Source organism: Charadrius vociferus, unplaced genomic scaffold (assembly GCF_000708025.1).
Source record: "Charadrius vociferus isolate BGI_N301 unplaced genomic scaffold, ASM70802v2 scaffold629, whole genome shotgun sequence".
Classification (NCBI taxonomy): domain Eukaryota; kingdom Metazoa; phylum Chordata; class Aves; order Charadriiformes; family Charadriidae; genus Charadrius; species Charadrius vociferus.
The window spans coordinates 805-18646 of record NW_009650184.1 but is presented as its reverse complement, the minus strand read 5'-3'; the positions used below and the strand labels follow the sequence as shown (position 1 = coordinate 18646).

Below are 17842 nucleotides of genomic sequence, written 5' to 3'. Positions count from 1 at the left end.
ATGTCCAGTAAGATCTATCACCAAAAGGTCACACTTGGATTGAAACTCAATTAAAATAGGATTTCTCACAGTACTTTACATTCAGCATTTGCAATTCAGAAATCAATATTTTCAAAAAATTATACAATAAGCAAACAACAGCTAATCCTTTCAGATGCTCTTTATAATTGAAATCATAAATATCTGAAGAACTAAAACAGATTTACATTTTCTTGACTGAAAACAGTAGTTCAAGAATATAAATATCTAATTCAAATATTTTAAAAAATAATTTCACTGACCAAAACTCTGACACAGCATATATGATAGAAAAAAAACAGTGAACTTTAAAACATCTGTCTTGGCACTCAATTTTGCAAACATTCTCCTCTCTCCAGGAGAAACACACACAAACATACACAGAGGAAACAGCAAGTCAGGGAACAGCATTTTCTATTTCACATATCTATAAACCTCTGCTTTACAAATACAAAAAATTAATAGAATTTCTTCCTCGGTATGTAAGGCATAGAGCCGCATGTACAGTCAGATGCATCTGCACACCTGTTCTGCCACTTCCCTTTCAAGCACAGAACTATCCGTATCAAATCACGTTTTCAATTTTTTGTTGACCACAGAAAGGCCAATCTAAGCTTTCACAGATTAAACACAACGAACAATACCACCCTCCCACATGTACTATCTTCTACGTGACTACCCAAACCCTTAGCTTTCCCCACCACTTGTTCACAATGCATCCACCAGCACCAGTTACACATTGCCAACATAGGGTTTAAGAAAGAAAAACTGGGGGAAGTAAAAATAACCAACATGTCAAAACCTGAAAGAGATACAGGCCTAGAAAGGAAAAAAGTGACAGACTAAGCTTACAGGGACCAGAGTGAACAGTGGACAGAGCAATGGGAAAAGATAATGTGCTGAATTGCAGTTTCTTCCATCATAACTTACATCCAGTATGCCACATGCTGCAGTGTTTGATACTGAGATAAACACAAAGATTCATTTGCATTTCATTTACAGACTACCTTTAACCAATTAAGACATCTCAGTGGATTATTAGCAATGGCTTTACTAGTTTCATGCTAAAAAATATTTCTTAGTATTCATTCCAGGTTACTTGTTAAGAGGATATAACACATGAATATTTTTTGCCCATAGAAAGTACCACCATTTAAGAATGAATTCCAGGCTTCCCTGTTGTATCTGGTTAATAGTGCCTTGAAAGCAGCTGCATACCTATGGCTCATCTTTTATTTTTTAAGAGCTTAACTGTCTGTTTGAGTGGAAAAGAAAACAAATGTAGCTGACAAAGCCCACCACATGGCATACATGAACCTCGCAGATCTCAGCCTTAAAAACCTGACTGAATTTACTCAACAGAAAAAATTAAGAAGCACATTTGGTATATGAGCATTTCAAAACTACACAACTATTGTCTATTTCATACTTCATCTCAACATTTAAGAACACACTCTTACGAACAGGAAGAAACCCAGCATTCTCAAACCAGTTTGATTTGAAACCAGATACATAGTTCCTCATTTTTAACCCTCCACCTTTTTCTTTTTTGAAGGCAGCACTTCCCCTTAATCACCACATCAAAAGAAAAAATTTCAGAAGTAGACACACTCATAGTCACTTCCAATAAAACAGCTCAAAATATACATCAAGGTAACTAAATAGTGCTTTGTACGACACAGTGTGGGACCTTCAAAATACTATGCCTGACTATCCATTAAAATCAGCTCAGAGTAAAAAAATTCAGTCTCACTCATAATGAAGAATAAATGTGTATTTACACCAGACAATGCCACTGAAGAAGCTGACGCTTTTTCCCATATATAATGCTGTACTCTAGCATTTGCCTTAGTTCTTCATAAGCCACTCTCAGATACTAATATTATTTCTCACGACAAAACATCCTGGATACTGTAGGCAAAGTTTTTCATTCCTCCAAAGAAGCCTTCCTGAGATCAGCACACAGCCACAACAGTGCCATTTGGAATAGTGTGATCTGAATAGATCTGTCAGAGCCAACTGCCAGAGTCTGTGTTATATGGGCTCAGCTTTCAAAATCAGATGGTGTAAACTCTCCAAATCTCTGGGAAGCAGGTATCTCTTGTCACTCCCTGTAACATACTCTCAAGGAACAATTCAGAAGTGGGACTGGAAGCAACTGCAACTCTACTCTCTGTTGATGGGAAGTTCAATACAGAGGGGCCACAGACGGCTACAGAGATGGTACTATGTTAAGCAAACAAGATGCTTGAAAAACAAGCAAGTTTGGAAACACCAGAAAATAAATGTACATTCTGGTTTACCTAAAAATCCCATGCTGTTAGCAAAAAACCCTTCTCATACCTTAAAATCATGCATTTTCATGCATGGATACTTCCCGATTTGCAGCAATTCCAAATTATTTGTAAAAGCACAAAGAGTTAAAAAAATCATGTGCTTGTCTGTATGTCAACAGCATTCACCTCAAAGAGGCTGCTCACCTGCAACTGCAGCTAGTACAGCATTTTTTTTTTAATCTTGCCTTATAACAGAAAATAATTAAACATGTAGTGAAATTTATTATCCATCATTAGCCTGGATTCAACAACAAATATCTCATATTCAGATTTGGAGAAAACTGCAGCAAAACCATTAACCTTCATATATATTATTATGCACCTATTAGAGGAAAGAAAAAAGAGGAAAGGGAAAATGCAACTTCAAAATTAAATAAATCTTTCCTTAAATGACAATAACAATTAAACAGATATCCAGTCTTCATATAGATTAGCTATACATTTTTGCAGCTTCCCTGCCAGCTCTGACATAAATCCATTACACAAGTTTCAGGTTACTGGCTTCATGCCTATAAACCTCCAGTTACTTGTAAACAAGCTAAAACACTTGACCAACACCCCAAAAGTTTTGCAAAACTAACAGTCAAATGATCTAATACTGAATTAAATAGAAGTTCTAATAATCCAAAAGAGGTATCAAGTTTTTACGAATCATACCAACTTCCACAGAGAATACATTTCACATTCAGCAAACAAAACATTCACCTGGTATCTGCTATCCAAGATTCCAGTCTTCATGCCTGACAAAATTGGGCAGAATCACAGAATATCTCAAGTTGGAAGGGACCCATAAGGATCATCGAGTCCAACTCCCTGCTCCACACAAGACTGCCGAAAACTAAGCTACTCGACTAAGAGCATCGTCCAGACACTCCTTGAACTCTGACAGGCTTGGTGCCATGACCACTCCCCTGGGCCATCTGTTCCAGCAACCGACCACTGTCTCAGTGAAGAATCTACTCCTGATGTCCAACCTGAACTTCCCCTGGCGCAGCTTCATTCCATCTCCTTGTGTCCTACCGCTGGTGACCAGAGAGGAAATCAGCACTTCCCCACTGCTGCTTCCCTTGAGGAAACTGCAGACTGTGATCAAATCAGTCACGTGATCGTTTTCACACTGCAATAATAGAAAAAGGCATCCTAATTTTACGCCTTTTTAATGTGTTCTCTCTGCTTGCTTTTCTTTCCTGTAAAATAATGTAAGCTTTTCTGCATTAACATATCCGAATATATCCTTCCATGTAGGCAAGGCTAGAGACCGTATTGTCTTTACTTTCTCTCTCAGGGAAAAACAAAACCAAACCAAACCAAAAAACAAACCCACAACAGTATTTAAGACTGACATCTCATTTTTCATCAGCTTTTCCATATTTTGGAAGTGGGTAGAAAGGTACTGCAGGAGTACCGCATACCGAAAAACATCATCACTATTACTGCTGACACTGGAGAACAAAGATCCCCCCTGCAAAAACGTACCTAGTCACTATAAAAGAGTGTCTACACAGAAACAGATGGCAAGTATGCTACAAAAATCTTTAACACCTCATTATGGAGAAAATTAAGTTCTGTTGTACATTATCACAGACAAACAGCAGCAATATATCAATCATGTTAGCCCTCTCATGCCATATTTATCAAAGTGGAACAAGTTAAAATGACAACACATACAACTTCAAGCATTCAGAAACTCATGAAGAAACTATGTAATCTCAATTACCATGGAGATGAAGCTAGAAATGTTTATTGATATATACTGAAATTTGAATATATGTCATGAAAGTGACTTGAATACATTGTTTTGCTTAAGTCTGGGCAGAATTAGAGCTCTAGGAGAGGAGGGCTTCCATTTCTCTCAGGGTTTGTCTCTGCTGCAGACTTACAGAATCATTCCTAGAGATCTAACTACGGCAAGATAATGGTCAACACAAGGTGAGTACTTCCCCAGCTTCTGGGATCCCATAGATAACTCCGTGCCATCCAGGAATACTAGCCAGGTTGGAAAACAAGAAAACCCACAAACACACCTATACTTCCCTGCAACACAGGCTACAATATTCACTTGAAAAATACCATTTCCATAGCTTTCAAATTGCTTTTTCATTTTTCTCATATTATTATCATGAAATTGTTATTTACGTAAGCTTCTGCAACTCCCTAGTCAGTCTTCCAATTCCCCTACAACTAGGGGAACAACTAGCCCATAGCTACAAACCCTCAGAATTTTGCATTTACTGTCCTGTCTTCTCCATTCATGTAAGGAACCATATGCTTTTCTCATTGACAAAAATCTTCCTGCTTGCTTCTGAGTTATAAACTAAGAAGCACTTTCCAGTTGTTTTCTTCCATTTGCATGCTAGCATTAACTGCAATCCTTACAAATATTAGATTAATTTCACTTTACATCTGAGATTAAGAAAAAATTATAAGTGTCCCTTTACAGCTCCAGGAAAAGCTCTCAAAGTTTTAAGATAAAGTATTATTTTTCCGTATGTTTTAAAACACTATTATGTGTTATTATTGTTATTGACTAAATGTATTATTATTAATTATAACTGTGTTACTAAGTTTTATGCCCTCTTCCCCTCTCCAAAACATATTCCGAACTGTCAATAAGCTACAGTGTCTAAATAACAATATCTGATCAACTCATCTCTCCATCTGTCTTATTTAGGACACTATGCACACCTGTGCTCCCATTGGAAACTAAAAATGTATCTTAACACAAACTAAGGAGAACATCTAGGAAGCAGCATGTCTGCTCGAGGCAGGGGACGACTTTTCAGCTAACATATACAAGTATCTTTTAGCTTTTAAAAACAGACAGTATTTTCTTCTCCGCAGGCCTCTTCCTGCCCTAGTGCTAGGGCATTACAAAATTTTCAGTTGAAGCAATAGATATATTACTCGGAACTAAACTGTTTTAAGCACACTGCAGTTACTCAGAGGTGCTTTGAAATTAATCAGGCCTATTAAAAAAATAAAATCAGGGGATATTCAAGGTTTAAATATAGAAAAGCCTTTCACTTAAGTTGTTAGTATTTGTGATGCAGTCACTAGTTAACATATGGATCTTCAGCTCAAATGAGTCATTAATTTACTGCAGAAATGCTGTTGATGCATCTTCCAGTCAAATACAATGTTAACTTGTTCCTTTGCCATTAGAGTGAGCAATTGAACATTTCACTCCCGACTGGTTCTTTGGCTTAAGAGTCATACTCTGAAATTGAAAACTGCTTGCTCCAACAAAATACACTTCTCAATAAAACCACAAAACATTTAATTTCATTAGTCTGAAGGCACCCCCAGCTAGGCCAAAAAGAAAGAAAAAAGCTCTGCTGGAGCAGGAAGGAGCTTGAAGCTGAAATACACCATGCAAACAATTACATGCATCTTACTGAGATACCTGAGTAAAATCTCTACTCATTATTTCCCTAAATCCTTAAACGTTACTATGTTTCATTAGAAACTTCAGGTACTCACAACATATGATCTGTAAGCTGCTGCAAATAATGCTGAAATATATGCTAATGACCTACTTCATTCAAGACACATTAATCCCCAAAGTAACTCTTGTTTTCCAAATTCTAGCATAATTCAGACTGATGAATCTCAGTAAATTTCAGAGAAGGCAGATTACCAATTAGCCACCAGAGTCTTCCCTACACTCCATAATAATTAATTCCAGGTTTAGAGATTAAGAAGGCCCTAAAAAATTTCTTAACAAAAATCAAAACAAATATCCAATTCCCAGTCTCCTAGAAGATCTGGAATAGGCACAAGTGAGCAGTTGCAAGCTGACTCCTCTTGCACACTAAGATAGCAAGGTGTAAGGCAAAACAGATGTAAAAGCCAGACATTTGTGCTAATCTTGTCTATGGTCAGTATATGCTGCTCAGAGAGGCCCAAAATGATATCAGGTACAGGCAGCAGACAAAAGAAAGGGGGAAAAAAGGCAAGAAATAGTACAAACTACATGAAAATAGATGCCCTTTAAGCTAAGAGCAGCAAATCAAATGAGACCTGGGTATATTGTTCTTTCTTTGGACTATAGAAGAAACAAAGGTAGGAAACAATTCTGTTTTCCAAATCAAACAGAAGAGGGGTGTCATATATGGCTGAAAAAAGAAAACCTCTATCCACTAACAATTTATGAATTCTCCAAACTCTTCAAGTAAAAGGAGAGGTATTAACAAATAAAGCATAAAATATATCAGCAGGGCATATTTGCCGAAGGATCTTCTTTTATCAGAAGTAATTTACTCCACTCAATAGTAGTAAAACTACCAAGAAGTTTAGAAAAGTCTAGTCACTGACTAGGTTCCACCAAGGACTATTCTGCCAAGCTGCAACTTGCCATCTAACACTTCAGACAAAGCTGTAGATACAAGCTTCAACTTGAGGTGCCTCCTTCCAGCACCTCCGTGGATTAGATCTCTAATACAAAGTGTAATGGGAATCACTTGCTGACACCTAGAAAGTGAGTCACCTTTCCAGAATGAAATTAAGTAAAAATAGCTTCCTCCGACAAGAAAATTGAGTTGCCTTTCAAGGTCACTACAATTTCTTAGTATCCCAGAAACCCAACTGAAATAAGCAACACTGTATTTATTATAATACTAAGACAGAGGGGAAAAAAGTTCACAGGTGTCACTCACCATTTGCAATCCAACTGGTAAGCTTTTTCTCCTTTTTTAAAAATATATAAACTTTTATATTTCTTATATGTAATACAATATTATATACATATTATATAAATATATACTTTATATATATATATATAAAAACAAAACTTATCCTTGAAGGCTTCAGACATAGAAAAACACTTATTTGAACATTCACCACAGCACAAGCCAAAGAATTTAATTCAGTAATTGTATTCCCTTCACTATTTAAATTTAAGCATATACCAATTCATAAATTATAAATGCTTACATTCAATTAAGCTTATAATTAATCCAAAAATAGACTTCCTTGAAGACTCTCAAATAAGACTTGAACTAAAATACTAGCTAGTTAGTACTTCAGATAAGTACCTCAATATACTTTTCTTCAGAAGATAATTAGCATGTCAATAATCTTTATTCTCTAAAATATATTTAAAAAGTATCAACCTTTTCCACTATGATGAGGTCTCCAACTTGTATGTCTGAACTCTTAACTTGCACTTTACCTTAAAAAAAAGAAGAAATTTAATCAACTTAGGCAAACATTAATAAAGAATCACAAGAATATAAATCCCAGAATGCAAATTATACTTAAAGATATCGTTGTTTGGTGAAAATGCTACAATTTATACAAAATAGATCTCTGATGAACACATTAATAAATAGGCTTCCTCTGTTTAAATAATTCACTGGTTAAAAAAAGGCTAGTTTTGTAACCAGTTACCTGTTGTAGAAGTATTACAGGAATAACATAGGTATGGAAGATTCCCCAGTCTGATCTATAGTATCAATAACAGACTTGTGAAATTGGAAAAAGGAATCTTTCAAATCTCCTCCTAGACAGCACTTCTATTTCTGACAAGTCAAGAGTTGATAGGCTTACAGTCATGGAGCATTCTCACACACGAGTTGTTGGTCACAGCACAGTTACTAACAGGTAGCTTTGCTTGGCCACTAAAGTTACTGATGTAATTAGAACTGTCCGACACTTGTTGGCAATTATAGTGGAAAACAGGTAAGTCTCTCTAAAGTTAGAAGAAATGCCGGAAGATTTCATTTTAGAAAAGTAAAATATCAAAAGCTGAAATAGAGGTTTTTCATTCTCTAGAGCTACCCATTCAGTAACTGCTGTGAACAACTTACTCAAAAATATACACAGCACATGTACCAATTTAATTTATGCATGTTCTGCAAGATATTAATATTTGTAAGACTGTTGAGTTTTAACATTCTTATTTGATGGACTGAAAAACTGATACAGAGAGGTTAAGCTACTGCCCAAAAATGAGTTACTGTTGATCTCATTAAAATTCAGGAGTTCTAGTCCCAGGTCCTTGCTACAATTCCAGAAAAAGTTGATTCCCTGAGTTAGAAACAACCAAAAAAACTTGTAGACAAACATGTCATGACCTATGGATATACTTCTCCAAGATATAACAGGTGATAAACTCAGGATAGAAACACATACGTATTTACACAGCCTGATGAGCTGAAACACACACCCATACAAAATCTCTTTTCCCACCAGAAACATTATCATGATTCCAAGCAGCACGTATCTGATCAGCAGGTATTAGATAGCAAGTATGTCAAAACATGGTAAGGTGCTAGGGTTCCAAATAAAAATGAGACTGAACAAATTAGAACAGAAGACCCATAAAAGCACAGGATGAGCAGCAGTTTGGAGTTTAATCAAAAGTATTATGAAGAGTACATTTGTCAATGGGCATTCTATCATTTCTGAAAATTATACTGAGTATAAAACAAAAAATAAGGTAGGTTCCAAATCCATGACACCTCCTCATCATAACTCTCAAAAGAGAGATCAGGTAGTTAACCTCAAAAAAATTCCTTATACTTACATGTGCATTTAGTCAAATGTAGTAAGATTCATGTTATGGTTCATTATTTTCAGTAGTTGCTCTTTAAAATATCATTTAATGCAAAAGTAACGGTTGCTTTATGTTTACTTCAGTCAGTAATGAACGCATTCCTATAGCTAATTTTTAATGTATGTTCCATGACATTAGCACTTCTACAATGTCCAATGTCAGAAGAATATCTGAACTTTTGTTTGGCCTGTCTATGAAGTTATTTCTGAAAGCCGGTCTTTGTTACTGATAATGATCTTTTACACCAGTTCAATTTTTCAGTTGACAAAAACACCTTCCCCCAAATATAAAACAAATTGTACCTTCAGTCTGACTCCTAACTCTGCCATAACACATTTGTGAGTGTGAAGGGAGTAGAAGACCAAGGTGTAAAAAGCTGTACCAAGAAACATTAGCAGTTCTCTACAGGAGTTTCAAGATACCTATGGAAATTAGGTTAAAAAATGTTGAGAGTGTGACACTAACTTAAAGTAACTAATACTGAAATTCAATCACTAAAAGAACACTCTGATATCAAATCAACATATTTAATCTGCTTAACTGCGTGAGCCTCTGAATTCTCTTTATAAATTCTCAAGTTTTGACTAGAGGTGAATAGTATATACCAGAAAAACATCATAATATTAACTTTGCTTTCTAAGTCTGTTAGCTTTACGAAAAGGATAACATTTTCTATTTTGTTTTCAATTCCTCCACTAACAATTTTCATCAGTTTATCAATGTGATAACCAAGTCAAGCAATTAATTATAGTAATAACAGCCACAAAAATCCTAGTACCAGCTGCATTAAGTCTCAGATCTATGCCACCTACACAGTCACATATGACCAAAACCATTCAGAGATACTAATCAAATGCAATTACTAGCAGTTTTAGCAACTTAATTTTCCACAGTCGTGTTCTAACAGCATCTACAGTACAGATAAAGACACAAAGTCTCAGAGGACAATAGAAGGTAGAACATTCATTTGCAACATGATGTAGGGCAGACAAAAAGCAAAGACTCCTGGTGCCAAGTATACCAACAGGAACCCACACCGCACCTTTGCTTGCACTCAGACGAGCAATCCAGGGAATTCCACATTATGAATTGAAGTTTCCTTATCAGACTGTTTTCTAGGTGGCTTAGTATAACATTACAGAATACCATCTTTACTATACACTAACATGTCGTCTTGGAGCATCTTGTATATCCCCACACGTAAGAAAGTGGTCTGTGACATAAAAGAATTAATTCTACAAGGGATCTGAATGGCAGGACTTACTCCATTAAAAACTTAATGGTAAAATGTGGCAGTAATTCAAGAAATGGCTTAAAATTTTGAGAAGTCAACAAATAACACTTTCCTTTAGACAAGCAAAAATGAGAATCATTAGACAACATTTCAGAGAACATTAAAATAATGCAATACTACATCGTAGTAAAGATGCATTTAGAGGGGAAAAAAAAGACACTGAATCTTATTCACTGCATAAATTATTTTTGCAAACTATTTTTTTCTCTAAAAACATCTCCATAGCAAAACACTCTTTACCATCTGTGTAATTACCAATAAAAAGTCCAAAGCTGTCAGAAGTAGCTGCGCATCCAGACTTTATAGTCCACCAAGGCGCAAGGCTTTCGCCTAAAGCAACATATAGAATTATGCAGAACTGGAACGTTGAAATGTGTCTGTAGTAATTCATTATACTCCCAAGATAAAGCCTTTTGAAATGAATTGCAACGATTTGAAAAACTAATAAATATCTCATATGTGCTAACAAATATTTCACATAAAAAAATTAAGAAATGAAGTAAAAAAAATGTGGGTGTACTCTATTTTAGAAAGGATTTTTTGTGCTTTTGTTTAAGAAGTGTCTCTACTGCCTTACTGCAACCCACTCCTGAAAGAACAGTAACTTCTGAGAGTAGCACTTTCAAATTCTTTTTAATTTTCTAACACATCTTACCCATGGTACCTTGAGTACTGTCTGAAGTACTGCTTCAGGAGTTGGTAACAGAGCTTGTCTCTAACCCATAAATATAGAACTCTTGAATGAAAGGAGTCAAGTGTAGACCACATGGAAGTTTTACCTGGCATCCATTAGCCTAAGCTGTCAGCATGATTAGAGGATACATAATACAATGGGGGGAGAGGAGGGAGCTTAAAAGCTACAGTGAGTCCAAGGTGAGGATGCTGATCTTTCAGTGCAAGCCCTGTCCTTAGGTCCTTCTTTCAATCTCAATCGTACGTAGAGAACTCAGGTTAGTCTTTAATCATCAACATAAAACTCTAGGGAGAAACTTCCTAGCTCCTCTGCTCTGTGTACTTCCTCCTCTTGTGTGAAATGGAAAGCCTTCATTCTGTTCTTATCCAATCTCCCGGAGGATGCAAACACATGGAAGAGAACACACCCCTTGACATTTCCTCTCTTCCAGCCTCTTTTTGAATTTCTTTTGTACATTAAAATTTCAAGTTCTGTTTCTGCTGTTGCTTACTCCTTCCCTAATCAGCCAGATTAAATTGATACAATTCTTTAAAAACTTATCTGTTCCAAATGGTCTAAATACCAGGAATGAAGTCATCAGTAGGTTTGAAATATTGCAAGCAATAAAGACCTAATATTGTGCCTCTAGATTCAGAAATAACGTTGAGGGTTTTTTTTAACGCAGTGGCTTTTTAAAAAGCAGAAGGACGACCTGTCCTTGAAGAGCTGAAATTCTAGTGTTGTAAGAGGTTTCAATACAGATTTCAAATAACTGCAAAAGAATAATATTACTATAATCAAGACATTCTGACAAACACCTTATTTTAAAATTGCAGGTCACATATGTATGAATGATTGAAAACTGCCTCTTGACAGACACCACTTTGCAATTTAAAAAAAGGTCAGCTGAGATATAAACTGGGTAAGGTGGCATTTTCGGAACTGAGCAGCTCCCACTGCATAAACAGAAGTTCAAAAGTAAAAAAAATAATAAATAATTCAAATCACTGTAGCTCTCTTTTAGAGAATTGTAAATTCTCCAATTTTAAAGGAAACCTACTAGTTTTCACACTTTGTTCTCCTCTTATGTATAGCAGTTATTGATATTTTCTCAATTTCACATAGTTTTGGCATATATTTTCAACTTCACTACATTTTTAAACACTCTCTAAGGATACAGCAAAGACATAACTTTCACATTTGAAGCCTGGATGGAACTATTTCATTAATCTTATCTCTCCTGACATTAATTTTTTTTCTTTTTCTTTGTAGGTTGCAAAGTGAGAGAGTTCTGCAGCACTTCCGAAAATCACGTTAAGCATCCAGAGATGAAGTGACAGATGCATGTCGCTTCTGCAACTCGCAGTTTTGAGTATTATAGTTAGTTTTTTTTCTTCTTGATCTTTTTTCTTCAAAATTTCAGTAACACTGCACGGGCAAACCTAACTAGGCTCAGGGCAGGACTGCCAACTTCAAGAATGGGAAGGGAAAAAAGAGTTAAAATTGCTTTACGATTTTATTATCAAATTGGCTTTTGGCAGCTTAATGAAAAAGATAATAGCCTGTTTATGAACTTGAGGTGATTCTTCTGCAGAACAGCAGTGTTTTTTCATAGGCACATAACTAGTCATACCCAAGTGCATGAGACAAAGCTCTGCCAGAAGTACAATGGTCCCCTAGGAATGAAAAACAGAAGTCCTCCCAAACCTGCATGCACAGGTCTAAAATTTTTTCCATTGCAGTTTCTGCTTTACATAAAGATGTGCAGGTGAGCTGCTCTGAAGCAGAAAAAGGCAATTAAATTGACAGGATCTTCAATAGCAAGGTAATTTCAATTCTACAGGCAGATACTCTTCCTCCATCCAACTTCAACTTCCGTACTGACTGAAAACTGTCTATTAAGGATTTGCAGACTTCAATAAGAAAAAAGGAAAGCAGATTTTGCAACAAACATCTGAAGAAAAAGATTAAGACAGTAGAACGCATCACAGATTGAACAACTCAAAGAGGTTCAATACCGCAACCTAGGAAAGTATACACAGGAAGAGATTCGCATGAAAGACATGTACACTTAATGGTACACTTAATTGACTCGTTCACAAAAAAAAATTCTACGCATTTACTGATTTGCATGTTTCATCACTTGCCACAAAGGGTTGAAAAAGTAGAAACCATTCAAACTTCACGTGTAGCATGTTCATCTTCTTCACAAGTGCAAAGTTACACATAGCAAATTCACCAAGGGATGACTGAGCTTTGCCACGTTACATGACAAATAGAAAACTGCATAACACTGGATATCTCCTGGATCAGAATTCCTATATATAGGCATTAGGCTGGCCATTGCTGCCTAAGTACAATTAATTAACACTTAAAACCCATGTCCCATTCTCCCTTGATTTCATGTTCTGAACAGCTCATTATTATTAGAAAGGCTAAGACTTACTGATTAGAACAAATACTTTTTCAAGGTTTTGAATTACTAAAAAGAAATTCTAAGTCTTCAAGAGTCATTACTGTGAATCCACCATCTTCAAAAAGCTGGTACTTCTTACACTAGCAACATGCATGTCCTAAGGCAACACTGACATGTTTTACCTGTTTAGGCATTCCTGAGGCTAATAATGACTCTACAGAAAGTCAACACTGCTAGGTAGTCAAAGAATTCCTGATTTTAAGCTATTGCAATGCTGTATAAAAAGATTCTAACTTAGAAATCAGCCTACCCACACTATTTTTGTAGAAGTAAATAATCACAGTTCAAATCCCATAAGCTTCTCTTGCTACAAATATGTTTGTTTCCCTATAGTAAACATACAATTTTGTAAAACAACTAACTAGAAGTGACTAAATTCTCATGTTGATCTTCCATAAATGGTGTACAATTAAACCAAGGGTAATACTGACCCTTACTAAGTTTTCCTACTGTCCAGTTTGAGCAAAGGGAACCTGCTTAACCTCTCTATGTCAGTTTCTCCACCTTTGAGATGGAAAATAGCTTTTTCAAAGAGAGGACTGTAAAACCTACACAAGTAAAAGTCACTAGGAAAAAAAAGATGCTAGAGCAGTATAAAGTGCAGTTCCACTCTGAAAAGTGACTCTTAAGAGCAGCATCGATTTTCAGGCTTTTAATTAAATCAGTATCAAGTTTGTTCATTCACAAGTAACAAAGCCTTCTTTCTCCAAACCATTAGCCTGCAGGTCGGTGTAGTAAGCCTAACTGAATTTTTCCACTTGAACAGTACTGCCAATATTAAAAAGTAGGTAATTATATTGAAAGTTATTTATAAAAATTGTTTGCAGAAGTGTAGTACTTGACTTTATTGATTTGCATAGATGAATACCTAAATCCTTCTCAAAATCTGTAAAAATCTCAGTCTAATTTTATCACAGCAGTAAGTCCTATTTTCTGCCTCAAAATTATTCCTTTCAGTTTCAGAATGCCTTATTATGAAAGAACCTATATTATGAAGAAGGTGCAATTTATCATCTATTCATTATTGTATTTATGTGTTTGTGGCAATTTTTAGTACAGCTTAATTTTGAGTGAGGACTGCAATAATGTTTTCATTCTTAAAATTGGCCATGACTCAAAACATTGTTAGCTCATTGACAATGATGTGATCAACATGGAATTCAGAGTTCATTGTAAGCAGAGATCTTGAATCTTTACTTCTGTAGAATATCAAGATCATCAAAAAAAACCCCACGAAACAGAACAAAAACCAAGTATGAAATCATGATGGCACTGACATCAAAACCTAAAAGTTGAAACAGACGTACACACTGTGGGTAAAGCTGACATCCTTTTTTAAAAACAGCATTTTTGAAACTGCTCTTGAACAAGTCACTGCTCTCTACCTGCCAGTTCCTGATGTAACTGCTGGGCTTTACCCATATGCTATTGTATAATATTTTTATATCTCTATTCCGTATCTAGAAAACAACTGTGTCAAGGTGACCAAATCCAATCTTAATTTGACAACTTCCTTATTTCTAGAAGCTACAAAACAAAAAGTTTCTCAGATACACATAACCTCATGAAATATTTCATGAGCTGGGAAAGAGGAAGACAGGATTCCAAAACTTCTACTTAAATGTGGCTTAAATGCCTAGCAATTTACCAGAAACTCCAATATTAACTCTAACAAGTTAAGTACAAAAAGAAGCACAAAAGGCACCACACTTATCTCTTAAAACAGCAAATGTCAGTCTTGACATTTACATCACACTGGTAACTATAAACTATACATGTGCTTCCAGAACTCAGAATTTCACATTACTAACACTGTTGCTGAATAGGGTAGGATTGTACTGTCTGTTTCAAAGGTGAGTGTTCAGTGGCCTACCATAACAGATCTAAAAAATGAATAAACAAACTAGTAGGTTAAATTACAACTTTGAAAGAAAAACTGTTAACAGTCCTCCCTCCCCCCCGACTGCATTAAAGGCTCTAAAGATGTGGAAGCCAGCAACGAAACCACTTAACCACTTGTATTAAACAAGTGATAGCTATCCCAATTGCGAATTTCCACAGTGGTATGTCTAATTGTTGATAAAGCTATTTCAGACTGACACAGAAGGGAAGAACAATCCCTACAGTTGTTCCCTTCCGTAAGCAAACTCGACAAAAAAATGCAAGTTTCCATGCACTGAGGAAGCAGTATCAATTCCCCTCGGCTGCTAGGTTGTGTCATCACTAATGGGACTGTTGCCTGTTTACTTACCTTCCTATTACTTTAAAAAAATGGGGTAAGATTTTAGTCAGAACATACTTGTGCTACATTACAAGCTTTTCACCCATTTTTTTCTGGAGAGCGCTACTCCAGAGCTACTCCAAGAGTTTAGTTTCTATTTAAGACTCCCAGATCTGGTGAGGTTACTCTTCCCACTGACTGTCAGAAGATATTCACCAAAATATTTTTAAAAGTGCAGCAAAATGTATGTTGGTAATTAGTGAACAGAATTTACACTTGGCACAATGTATGCCATATACTTTAACTGTTTGAGACACAACCTCACATTCCTTAACAATTTCCCGCGTTCTAGAACTTCTATGCCAGGGAAAATCCTTAACAGAGATTTCCCAGGATATTTCAGCAAAATAACTTTCAAGGGTAACAGCAAGGTCATGCTGTTTTGTAATGTTATTCATTACAGTTTGACTTGATAATAGAAAGGTGCCAAGAAATAATGAATAACCTATGTGATACTCTGTTCTGAATCTAAAAATTAAAATGTGCTAAGCAACATAAAAATGGAGAGGAGCACATAGTTTTTTCTTTCATGCCCATGTTTAAAATTTACAGTATCCTACCAAATTTAATTGTCACTGCACAGTTGAAGTGCTTCATTTCCTTAAAAGTCTTTGTGGAAAACTATCAAAAGTTTCGAGTCCAAAAAAAGTTGTAACAGTGATTTCTCCTTTTATTAATTTCTGGAAAGAAAACTGGCTGTTGCTACTGCATGATCATATAGATTTCAAATTATATGCAAAAATTGAAATCGGTATTTTTGATACTGAAGCTGACTCACAATACAGCTTCCTTTTCTTAAGTACAAATATATCCACCAAGTTTGACAGGCTCTAGTGAATTTTAATTAGATCGTATTTCTTAGTTACTGATCCCTTATTTCCTATATACACTTGATACACAGCTGACAGTTGCTGAGTTACTGTTCAGTATCAATTTCAGAGGAGAACTGCACTTTGAAGTAATAGTACTAAACAGCAGAATGCTTCAAAAATATATACAATTATAAACATACGCCTCTCCTTTACAAATAACAGAAGATTTACAACACTTCTTAAACAGGTCAAGTTTAACATACATAATTATCTGAGGGAAATTAAGGACTTTTAGTTCAGTATCAGTTTCATTCTGAATACAGCTTGAGACTATTCAGTTATTTCTCTGAACTGAAAGTCTGTAAATGTATATATAAGAAAAAGATGAATTATTTTAAGGATTTATACAAATGGTTTTGCTAACCTCGTACTGTCAGCTTGCTATATAACTGTGAGTTCATTTCCTTGTCTCTCTTGTAACGTCGAAATTCATCAACGGCTTCCCGTACCACCGTGACCGTCAAAACAAATCCCTGTTAAAGATATAATTATGCAATTCAGAATTGTCAAAGTACTAGAACAGAAATACATGAGTAGGAACACTATACAGAGTAGGAACATGTGCTTAGAATATTAACTTTTTTCTTATTTGGGTTTTGGTGTTTTCTTCTATCTGTTAAAATAATATCTTTGTTTAGTCCAAAAAAAGGAAAATCATACTTGTACATTGTACAAATATAATTAGAATAACTACATTTCCAAATAAACATGATTTAGATACAATTTGAAATTTAAAAAAATTAAAATGCTTTGGATGAGCTAAAGACAGTCTTTATTAGTTCAATAAGCGTATTTCCCTGTCTTCCACAAATGTTAAGTTTTTACCAAAAACATTAAGAAGTCTCCAATTCTAATTTTAAGTTCACTGCCTTTCTCCTAACAGACAGAAATGAAAAGGTAAATGGATGGCTAGTTTAATTAATTTTGCCATCTTAAATGTATTTATTTACCAATATGTCATAAATATTGACAAAGAAAAAGTGCGTTTGTTCTGAAAAACTAAGTATCTACATCCTTTGGCTGCTGCTTTCACAGGACAGTGCTACTGCAGCTTCTGCTGGAAGTGCAGAGCGCACTACATGCAACTAAGATGGTCTCTGGCCACAAAAGGTGGTAAGCTAGGAAGAATACCGAACAGTTCAGGGATAAGCACGTAAGAGTTTCCTCTCTGCCTTTCTACATCTCCTCAGATACGGTCTTGTGGCTTCTTAAACTCAAGTGCTCAGTCATTCTCCATCAGTGAAAGGGAAATAAAATTTTCAACAGTAAAGGGATCTTATCATTACTACAAGTAAAATGGCCAAATAATTCAAATATTCACAAATCCTCCAACAGA

At 35.5% G+C, this 17842-nt stretch overlaps 1 protein-coding gene across 1 annotated transcript in view; it reads right to left on the bottom strand.

Moving 5' to 3' along the window:
• Positions 1–16979, bottom strand: part of ATP9B (ATPase, class II, type 9B) — a gene marked incomplete at its 5' end in the record, with an annotated part of 136298 nt that extends 119319 nt beyond the window's left edge. The window contains 2 exons of the mRNA XM_009892792.1: positions 7466–7524; positions 16871–16979. Coding sequence (XP_009891094.1) covers positions 7466–7524; positions 16871–16979 — 168 coding nt within the window. The remainder of the gene's footprint in view (positions 1–7465; positions 7525–16870) is intronic.
• Between the last annotated feature and the right edge of the window lie 863 nt (positions 16980–17842).